Source organism: Balaenoptera ricei, chromosome 3, assembly GCF_028023285.1.
Source record: "Balaenoptera ricei isolate mBalRic1 chromosome 3, mBalRic1.hap2, whole genome shotgun sequence".
Lineage (NCBI taxonomy): Eukaryota > Metazoa > Chordata > Mammalia > Artiodactyla > Balaenopteridae > Balaenoptera > Balaenoptera ricei.
The window spans coordinates 16,028,295-16,040,337 of NC_082641.1; the positions used below are offsets into that span (position 1 = coordinate 16,028,295).

Consider the following 12,043-nt stretch of genomic DNA (forward strand, 5'->3'; position numbering starts at 1 on the left):
TGCTATTATTTTACTAAGGAGTCATATAAGAGGAAAAGTAAGTGATGACATATAAGTTTGAAAGAATATTTATTATCCTATAAAAAAAATAATACCCCCAAATTTTACAGATATTTTAGGGTTATGGTAGGTAGAATTCTAAAGGTGCCAGCACATGATTTCTGTCCCTTGGTTATTCAACTAAACACTAATCTGGGTACTGTTGTGAAGGAATTTTGCAGGTGTAATTAAAGTCCCAAATCAGGTGACCTTAAAACACAAAGATTATTTGGGTGGGCCTGACCCAAATGGGTGAAAAGCACTGAAAGCAGAGACTTTCTCCAGATGGTAGCAGAAGAGAAAATTAAATAGATTCAAGCATAAGAAGGATCTGACACACTGTTGCTTGTTTGAAGGAGGTAAAGGAATGCAGGCAGCTTCTAAGAGGAGGGAACTGCCTCAGCTAACAACCAGGAAAAGAGTGGAGCCCTCACACCTACATCCTCAAGAAAGTGGATTCTGCCACAAGGAAAATGAGCGTGAAATCAGATTCTTCCCTGGAGCCTTCAGATAAGAGCCCAGCCCCGCTGATACATGATTTCAGTCTTTCCAGATTTAAAGCAGAGAACTCAGGTGAACACTCCTGGACTTCTGACCTCCAGAAATCATATGATTATTTGTTACACATTAATAGAAAAGTAATAGACATTACCAAATAGCTCCATTATGGATTACATTGTTACCTGTAACATAAATGTTCCACAGGTATTTATTGAGAAAGTACCCTTCCACCAGAACTGTGATATGTGATAATAAGACACCACTTTCTATTTCCCTGACCAAAGACACATATTGAATTTATTTGATTATTAGTGTATTCTTTAAAATTGTGAAAATAATCTTATGTCTCAGAATGAATTTTTAAAATAATAGAATAAACCTCAATCAGTTAAAATACCTGACCAGTACTTGGGTTCAATGGACATCAGCTGCCACAGAGGGTCATATTAGAATAAGCACAGATCTAGGAACCAAAATATTTAGATTCATATTTTGTGTGAGTCTCACTTTCCTTTCTCTTATAAAATAAGAAAATATCTGTTTTCTCTATTTCACAAAAATTTTTGTTAGGATGACATGGTTGTAAAGCACAGCATACAAGTGCAGATAGCTGCTAGTTATGTTTAGCTGCAGCAGTAAAAGATATCACAGACCAGACCCACGTCTCCTGCCTTTCCTGCATGACTGGGCAGCTGAATAATCACTTTGACCTAGAACCACAGGATGAAAAAAGGCAGAGCCAAACATCATGTAATTAACAGCTGCATTGCATCTGAGCCCCACCTGAATGCTCAAAGGATGCCCACTTCAGCTGTGACACCCTCAGCTTTCACACTGGTCCTCTAGCAGGAGGCCTGTTCACCTGAAGGAAGGACCAATATTTTGTTTTTGTTTTCTTTTGCACAGAGGTGCTTTGCTCTTATTTTCTCTTAAATCCTGGTGCATTGCTTCATCTGCCCAGAGAAGGAAAATTTCTCTTCTCTTAACCCTTAGGTAGGCTAAACAAGTATTTTAAAACATTAACTTCTAATTTTAATTCCATAGAACAACAGTCACCTCAAAACTGTTACATTAAGGTTTTACAAGATCCCATTTCTGCTCTTGAAAGACAATGTCAATAGAATGAGAAGATAAGACACATACTGGGAGAAAATATTTGCAAAAGACACATCTAATAAATTAGTTACACAAAACATGCAAAGGAGTCAAAATTAAACGTTAAGAAAACAAACAATCTGATTAAAAAATGGGCCAAAGACCTTAATAGATACTTCACCAAAGAAAACATACACATGGCAAATAAGTATATGAAAACATGCTTCACATATACGTCATCAGGAAAGTGCAAATTAAAGCAAGATACTACTACATATCTATGAGTGGCCCAAATCCAGGGAAGACTGACAATACCAAATGCTGGTTAGGATGTGGAGCAATGGGAACTCTTATTCATTCATATCTGGTGGCTATCCAAAATGACACAGCTGCTTCATAAGACATTTTGTCAATTTCTTATAAAACTAAACATACTCTTACCATATGATCCAAGGATTGCACATTTTGTATTTACCGAAGGAGCTGAAAATTTCTGGCCGTACAAAAACCTACACATGGATGTTTATAGCAGCTTTATTTGGAAACAACCAAGATGAATTCATCTTCAGACGATGAATGGATAAACCTCTGGTACATGCTGACAATGGAATATTATTGAGTACAAAAAGAAATGAGCTATCAAGACATAAAAAGACATGGAGGAACCTTCAATCCATATTACTAAGTGAAAGAAGCCAACATGAAAGGCTACATACTGTATGGTTTCAACTACATGACATTCTGGAAAAGGTAAAACTATGGAGCCAATAAAAAAGATCAGTGGTAACCAGGGGCAGGGATGGGGAGACATGAACAGGTGGATCACAGAAGATATTTTAGTGCATTCAAATTACTCTGTATGATATTATATTGATGGGTTTATGCCATTATACATTTATCCAAAGCCATAGAATAAGGAGTTAACCCCAAATTAAACTATAAACTTTGGTTGATTATGACGTGTAGGTTCATCAATTGTAACAAATGTATCACTCTGGTGGGGGAATGTTGATAGCAGAGAAAGCTAAGCATGTGCAGGTGCAGAGAATATATGGCAAGTCTCTGTCCATTCCTCTCAATTTTGCTATGAACCTAAAACTGCACTAAAAAAAATAAAGCCTTTAAAAAGATCCTGTTGAAAAAGTATCCAAAATAGAAAATACTTTGATGACATGGCTCATGTTAAAGTAAATGCTTACAAACAATTGTACGCGGAAGGGCTCCCAACTCCATTTAATAGGCACTTAGGCCAAGCAATCAGTAAGTGAATGTGAGCTTTTCCAGACACAGTCTCCCAATATGGCTATAAAATCTTAATTAGTGCTCATTCTTTCTACATACCTGTTTATGATTAGGATTAAATTATATTTTAGAAGTGCTCATTGAGGAGTCTCTAAGGCTTCTTTACTACCATCTATAAAATTCAGGATGTTACTCTTTACTGTACTGTTTTACTTAGTAGATGTGTATTAACTCATTTCCCATATGAAATACTAGCAGATAGTAAAAAAAAAAAAAAGAACGTAGTAAGTACATATTTAAGAATTTACTTCAGTAAAAATGAACGTTTCCTTTAATAATGATTACAAATAATATAATTTTCATGATATACTTGAACTCATGTATATTTATAAATGAGCTTCTACTTGACACAAATATTATTTGGGCTGAGGTGAGATTTAGAAGCGACCTAAAGTATGGCTTCCGATCAAAATACCTCTGGAGTTGAACTTGATGTTATTTTAAAATAAGTCCCTATTGTTCCTGACAAGCAAATATCATTCTCTCCAGGGATTCTTCCCTTCCTTCTTCTGTACATGGAACCTGTTCTCAAGAAGAACTACACAATATTTTTGGAAACTTTTCAATGTCTCCATCACATCTACTTCAGTATATCAATCCATTTATTCTTTTATTGTAAAACTAATTTTAAACGAGCCTTTATCATTTGACAGTTATTTTATTGTCCTTGGGTGACTAAGACCATGCAAATCTAGACCTAGTCTGGTTATTTTGAAAATGAAAATTAACCAGGATGATAACAAATGAACCCACTCATGTATTCTTTATAACACTCATTTAAAAGTAATTTTTCAGCACAGTATTTCCCTTTGAAAATGCTAATTTTCAAAGGGAAATACTGTGCTGAAAAAATATCTAAATGGAAACCACTTGAGTTGATTTTTCTGATGCAAAACATGAAAAATTCAGGTGGAATAGAAAAGACTGGAGTAGTTTAATTACTGATTTGTGATAAAGGACATTATAAAAGAGCATAAACCACAATGAGCTATCAGCCCACATCCACTAGAATGGTTATAGTCAGTATGTAATAATAAATACTGGTAATAATATAGAGTAATCGGAACCCCCATATCGAGTTGTTGTGAATGTAAAATTTAGCCACTTGGGAAAACAGTCTGGCCGTTCATCAAAATTTTAAATATAGTTTCTTTATGACCCCGCAATCCCACTCCTAGGTATATACCCCAAAGAAATGAAAACTCATCCACACAGAAACATTCATATTAATGCTCTTAACAGCATTCTTCAAATGAGGCAAAAAGTGGAAGCAACCCAAACATCTATCAAGTGATGAATGGATAAATAAAATGTAGTATATCCATATAATGGAATCATTTTAGCAATAAGAAAGAAGGAAATACTAATACATGCTACAATGTAAATGAACTTTGAAAATATCATGCTAAGTGAAATAAGCCAGTCACAAAGGACCATGTGTTATTGATTATTTTATATGAAATACCAATAAAAGGCAAATCTATTGCTATAGACTGAATGTTTATGTCTCCCCAAAATTCAGAGTGGACCACTCATGAGTGAGATTAGCACCCTTATAAAAGAGACTCCGGAGAGATTCCTTGCCCTTGCTACCATGTGAGTACACCACTAGGAGACAGCCATCTATGAACCAGGAAGTGGGTTCTCACCAGACACCAAATCTGTTGGCCCCTTGATCTCGGATTTCCAGCCTCCAGAACTGTGAGAAAAAAATGTTTGCTGTTTAAAGCACTCAGTTTATGATATTTTGTTATAGCAGCCTAAACAGACTAAGACATCTACAGAAACAGAAACTAGATTAGTCGCTTCTTGGGTTGAGGCATGGGGAAGGGGGGTAGAGGGTGATGACTAAGGGGGACAGGATTTCTTTTTGAAGTAATGAACATATTCTAAAATTGATTGTGGTGATTGATGCACAGCTCTGAATTTACTAAAACTCATTAAACTATACACCTTAGAAAGGTGAATGGTATGGTATGTAAATTATTTCTAAATGAAGTTTTAATATTTTAAAAATTTCTTATACTTTCTGAGGGCAAAAGAAAGAGAGAGCATAATTTCATTTTACATAGCTTTATTTTCTAACATGAAGTATTCCTAAATTTTAATATTTATAGTTCACTCATGAGCATGTTGGAATCTTTTAAAATGTATATGTAAGCTGGGTATACTATACTAAATTTTAGTATAGTATATATAATACTAAACTTGGGGCAATTTGTACCTTTCATTTATTTCTCAACATTTAAAGAAAGACTTCATTTTCTTGACAGTAGTCCATTTTCCTAAAGTTTTATTCTAATTTCATTTGAAGACAGTTATGTACATCTTTTTGAACTCAGAGATAATTGTTGATATTTATGCTTTTTTAAAAAAACTTAAGTGTTTAGCACAATGCAATGTTCTGGATGAGGATGGAACAATGGCCTTCCTCAGTTGTATATCATGTATGTCTCTTGAAAAGAACTTAGACCTGCTTGTTGAAATTCCAAGAGCTATTCTTTTGCTATAAAATTTCTAAGTGTTAATTGAAGCTTGAAGAAGGTTGTTATATTGATAAAATTATTCAAGCAAAATGTTAGATTTTCATTTCTTCTCTTTATTTTCCTAAACTGCTCCACTGTATATGAAGTATTCTTCTTCTACTTAAGTAAGGCATAAGCACATGACAAAGCAAGTCTCACAATTAAGAAGATAACCAAATATTTTGACTCAGCGATGCAGACTAAGTGTTCTGTGATGCCAATTTTCCACCACTATGTGGGGATTAAAGTAAAGAAAAAGGTATAAGCTTTATTCACTGCATCTGACAATGAGTAATTGTACCTACTTCATGCTATGTACTCTGCTAGATCATGGCATAAAAAATAGAAATCATGAAAGCCCTGCTCCAGAGAAAGTCTCAGCATAAATCTTCATGTATAAGTGACATCTTTCCTATGGTACATAATGTAAAGAAATTTACCATTTTCTGAAGCAGCAACTGTGATGTTGTACCATGGAGTTTCTTCTCTGTCAAGAACCTTGGTAGTCTTAATGGTTCCAGTGTTGGCATCAATGTTGAAAAACCTGTCATCTTCAGCATTGTAGTCGATAAAGTATCTAGAGAAAAAAAAAAAAAATTGGTTACTCTTTTACTTGATGCTATAATGAAGAAAAGAAAACTGAACCAAGGGAGGTATTAAATCTAATATACTCAAATATTGAAATGTGTATTTTTACTTCCCATATTTGGCCCTTAAGATTTGCCCACCTGTTTTATATTTGCATAGAAATGATATCAATTATTTTTCTGTCAGTCTTTAATTAAGGTTTAATTCAATTACTAATTCAAAAAGTTAAAAAACATAACACTAAACTCCATGAATAGAATAGTAGGTAGTAGATAGCAAAAACACAGTAATTAATAAGGGAAGGATTAAGAAAACTGCCTCTGTGAAGACCAGAGTACACTGGGAAAAAAATTAAACCTTTAATGAAACTTCTCATTGCTATATGTACAATGTTTTTAGGATAACAGATGTTAAAGATTAATTTATCTTGGAATTTCATCATGGCTGAGGTTTGAAGATAAATACAAAATGAAAAACAAAACATTTTAATTAATGACCGTTGTGTCTCCATCACCTAGCACCGTGTTTAGTCAAAGAATGAGAAAATAAACAGGAAGTAGTTTGCATCCTTAGCCACAAATCTTCTTCCCTCACTAGTTCATGTAATTTTGTAGGGCTCTCTTCTATTAGGTTTGGCCTCCAGCTTACTTTGACAATAGAATGAGTTGAAAGTGATGGTGTTCTGTTCCACATTTGGGTCTAGATTTCATGAGACTTTAAATGTTTCCTCTTATGCTCTGCCACTACCATAAGAAGCACATTCCAGGGCTAGTCCACTGGTTCCCAGAAGAAAGATGAGCCCCAAGGGCAGAACTGTCAGCTTCCCATCCTAGAGTAGAGCTACCTAGTAAATGAGCAAATGTAGGAATGAATGCCCTGGAGATAAGCAGACTTGGCAAAGAGAAGCCAGCCTAGTTCAGCTGATCCTCAGCTAACTCACAGACACATACACCATGGTTATACATGACTTTTTTCTATACCCTGAGTTTTGGGGTTTTACATTATTCAGCAATGGTTAATTAACATAAATGTGAATAAATAATACAGTCAACAATCATCATATGTTCTAGAAATGTTCCAAACTATTCCTAAAACAACTTAATGAGTTTTTTTTTTCCTCCTCAAACCTCTAATACTTCTTCCCTCATCATTAATCTTAGCTTAAGTGACATTTCATCTACACCTGAAGAAAAAAAGATGAACTATTATGTGAGAAGTGCAAGGGGCAGAATACTTGAATATGGGGAACTAAAGTGCAAAGATCCAAATTAAAGAAAGAGCTTGACTTGGTTTAAAAACAGATAGGTGTTTCAATGTAGCTGGCAGAATGAATGAAGTGGAGGGCTAGGGCATAGGACGAGCAAGTCCTATATAGCACATGGTTAAGAGTTTTAAATTTTTTACAAAATCAATGGGAAAACATTTTTAACAAAGGAAATAATGGATCTATTTACATTCTGGAGAAATGACAGTGGCTGCTTTGAATCTTGGATTGTAGAATGTTAAAAACAATTCAGAAAAGAAATGATGTCATCATGGGAAAAAATGGAAAAATTAGAAGAAAATGAAGTGTATAAAATAGTGCTATATATTGACTACAACCTGTAAAGCTTTTTGTTATAGTGGCATTGGTAAAAAGAAGAAATTACAAATGACTCAATTTTTGTGTTGTATCTGTATATTTGATCTAGCACGTAATTAATAAGCCCATTCATGGAGCTGGATAAAAAGTTAGGGGAAAGATTCCCTTTGGGAGAAAAAGAGTTTGGGAGAAGTCAATGATTTTGACATGTTATATCTTAGATGTCAATTAAATAAACATATGGAATAAAAAGAAGAAAATTAGAAATGGGTGTGGAGTTCAAGCGTACTTTCTGAATGAACAGGAAATATAAATTTGAGATAGATCAGCCTAAATGTAAAGTAATGGGAACAATCTCATCTGGGAGAGAATTGTAAGAGAAAAGGAAGGGAAAGATTGAGCAGTACAGCACCCAATCTTTTGAGTCTAAAGCAGTCCATCATCTGAATAGGAGAAGGTACCAGCAAAAGGAGAGGAACAGCCCAGGGGAGAAGGAAAACTGGGAAGGAGAGGAGGCATAGAAATCAAGAAAGGAGTGTTCTAAGTGGACAGCTGAGGTAAATTTTATTAAGTTGAGTGAGGTTAGTAAAGGCTGAATTGGATTTGACAGGATGGACACCATTGGTTAATTTGAAAAGAGTAGTTGCAATAAAATATGAAAGGATGGAAGTTTTACTGTAGTGGACTCAAAAGTATATTGAATGTGAATATAGGAAGTTCATGAGTCCTGAGACTTTATCAGATAACAGTACCTGAAGGAAAGATGAGAAAAATGGCGCCTTATGTCATCAGAGAAGTGGGTTCAACAAATTAATGTTTTTCTGATATGGGAAATATTAGTCACTGTCTTTGCTGAAGAAAATAATAATTTTGAAAGAGGGAGGAAAAAAAGGGGACTTCCCTGGCAATCCAGTGGTTAAGATTCCACACTTCCAATGCGGGGGTGGGGGTTCGATCCCTGGTCGGGGAACTGAGATCCCACATGCCATGTGGTGCAGCCAAAAAAAAAAAAAGAAAAAAGGGGGAATATCTAAAAAAAGAAAATTCATGAGAAGGTGAACAGACTGGGTTCCAGAGCACAAATATAAGGATTTCCACTGAAAGTAACAGAGACACTTCTTCCATTTTAACATGAGGAAAATCTCAGAAGATAGGTGATTGTGGTGATGGAAATATTACAAACTTCATCATACTTTCTAGAACAGAGTATAAGCATAACTGAAATGCAACCTGTGCCTTGCATCGGCATACGGTGTTAACAGGGTACCTAGAACATATTGCTCAGGTATAAACCTCATAACAACCTGTGGACACACATGCGCAAACATAGCAGAAGATATTAATAGCACCACAGAGATCCAAGTTCTAGAGCGTCCCAAGAAATCTAGGAGCTCATTTAATGAAAATAACACCTGACAAAAACAGAATACATCACTTGAAACTGTGTGATCAAAACAAGGAATTGGCTATTTTGTGTACCGGTTGTTCTAATAATAAATAGAGGTTAATTAAAGAAAATTCAACATGCAAAATCAATTTAAATGAGAAAAGATAGGAGTACAAAGCAAATCTGATTCAAAGAGACACGCGATCCAGACACCACAGAATAGTGGTAAAGAGGCATGCCGTCGGGCTTTCCCAAAGCACTAGGCCATGGTGCACTGAAACTCATTCACTTTCTTTGACTTGAGCTTATATCACAAAAAAACCTTCTCATAATATCCTCCCCTAGGGTCCTGACGCCGATGAAGGCTGAATTGCTAAGGAGATGTGAGAAATCTTGTCACACGAAAAGAATAACATCCTTTAAAATGTAATCAGTTGGCAATCTGGTTATTATATCATCTAAAGAAACCTGTCTTCAAGACACTTTCCATTTTTGGGTAGTTTAAGAATAATGGTTCCTGAATTCTAAAGTTAGACCTAAAATTGAAAAATATTATTCAACTTCAATGTTTCCTGCAGCAACTATCAGCAAAACTCAGATTACATTGTTATCAATCCAACCCTGTGTAATATAGAAGAACATGCCCCATTTTAGAAATCTGATCACTTCACAGCTGTCAGTCTGGAAGAAAATGGGTTTTCTTCTGTCTATAAGCTAAATTAAGACTTTGAAAATGTACAGCCTCTTTATCAGAACAATCCCCTCTCCCTTAGGCACTTCACACAGAGCTTTCTAACATTAAGTGCTAGTACTTGTGGTTAAATACTTTTAGAATACATATATTTTTCATTTGAATTTGAAAAATATATAACCTATGTTTAAATGGTAGGTATAATGTGAGGCACGTGTCCTCAGACTCAAGTTATTTACTTCTTAGTTTTCTATATGACCTAACTCTCTTGGGAAATCTGCAACATAAGGGCTAGATATTAGGGCAATGCTTTGAGCCAAAAAGTCTTATTCATGGAATTGCAATTGAATTTCGACTCAAGGAGAACTAAATTGTTCTGCTTAAGTACCCTTGGATTTCTGCCTAGCCATAGTAATAAAAACACAGAAAAAGGGAAAACAGAAATGTGAAAGAAACTATTCAAAACTATTTGGGTGGGGGGGGGGTTATATGTACAATGATCCAATGCTAATTATTTAAAATTAAGGAGTTACATGGGTACATAAAACTGTTTATCAAAAAAAAAATAGATAAAATATTCTCAGTAGGTAACTTTTAAAAATATTTTTGTAATAAAATACATTTATTTCCTTCACAAACCTTCAACAAGTAAACACAACATCTTAATACTTCATGAACTTATATATATATATGAAGGTTTTTTGCAAATGTTAATATTAATTTGACATTTTTAGATATATCCAGCAAGTATAAAATAAAGTAACCATTTGCCTAGGTGATATAGGTTCTAAATAGGGATTGATTATGAAGCCTAAGGAATTAGAGTTTTGAGAATTTTTTTTTTTAATATCTTAGTTCATAGCTATCAAAAATGAACCAACGTAAACTGAGGCTATAGTGTATATAACTGGATAAGATGTTTAAAGATATTCTTCAAATTCTACTTTCCCCCTTAACATAAGACTATATAGAGATGATATTTGAGAATGGGAGGAAACACTTATACACATTTATAAGTTCTTTACAAAAGCAAACTGATATGAGATAATAAAGGCTAACATTTATGGACCCCTTACAGTGTACTATATTGTGCTTTAAGTGTGTTCTAAACATTAGTTTATTACATACCCAGAACAACTGGATGAGATAGGTACTATTAATAGACACTTTTTTATAGAGGAGAAAACTGATGCACAGGGTGATGGAGAATTTTATTCAACATCAAAGAGCTAGTTAGTGCAAGAGATTAAAAATCAATACAGTCAATTAAGTAATATTGGGAATTCCCTGGTGGTCCGGTGGTTAGGATACCACGCTTCCACTGCAGGGGGTGCAGGTTTGATTCCTGGTCAGGGAACTAAGATCCCACATGCTGTGGGGCATGGCCATAAATATATAAATATATAAATGCAAGCACATTAAAAAACAAAACAAAACAAAACAAAAAAAAACACTTGTCCCCAAAACAAGTTTAAAAGATTAAGAAATATTTATAAGACCTTTTTTTTTTTTTTTTTTAAGATCTTTTTTTAAAGTAGACAATATTTGAAGCTTTACCCCTTCATTCAACAGATATTTATTTGAAGGAGTACAAGAAAGGAACAAGAAATATTTAAAAGAGAGGAACTAGCAAGACCTGAGAATTATTTAGACATGATTTAGTTAGGGAAACAAGTAGGCAAAAAAGAAAAAGGAAGTGTTTGCAAGGTAATACTGATTGATGCTCAGAGAGTTTAAAATCAGAGGTCAGAGTAAAATTCTAAGCAATTCAAGTCTTCAGGGAAAACATGGGTGTGATCAGTCTTGAAGGATAAGTAACAGGAGAGATGTGCATTAGAGATTATCTAGAAAGTATAAAATTTAGTAATTTCAGATGAGAGAGAGACAGAGATATCTTAGCTCTGGTTTGTGAACTGTGGCGGCATTTTTCAGACCACTATTATTTTGGTATTAGACTAGTAAGAGAGGAAGAAGGAGAGAGGCTTCATGTTGAGATTGTAGGTAGGACACAGAAGTTCCCTCCTTCACTCCCACATTAATGCCCCAGTCAACATTACTACCCCTACACAGTGTTACACTAGAGTAGAAGAACTTACTTTAAAATAAAATATTCTTTGATATGGAATGAATATTGATTCAGTCATATCATCAACTAAACCAATGAGAGAATGCTTGAGAGAGAGATTAGAAGTGGTTGGTGGGGAAAAATTCAACCCACAGTGCACTTCTGCATAGGTTGGTTTTCGAAGATTAATAGACGAAAAGAATGCCAAGCAGGGTTTACCCAAAACAAATTTCCCAATTTTCAGATATCATAGAGGTAATAACCTCTT

General features: G+C 34.6%; 1 protein-coding gene across 1 annotated transcript in view; it reads right to left on the reverse strand.

Moving 5' to 3' along the window:
* Positions 1-12,043, reverse strand: part of CDH18 (cadherin 18) — a 328,121-nt gene that overhangs the window by 66,880 nt on the left and 249,198 nt on the right. Inside the window, exon 7 of the mRNA XM_059919221.1 lies at positions 5,903-6,039. Coding sequence (XP_059775204.1) covers positions 5,903-6,039 — 137 coding nt within the window. The remainder of the gene's footprint in view (positions 1-5,902; positions 6,040-12,043) is intronic.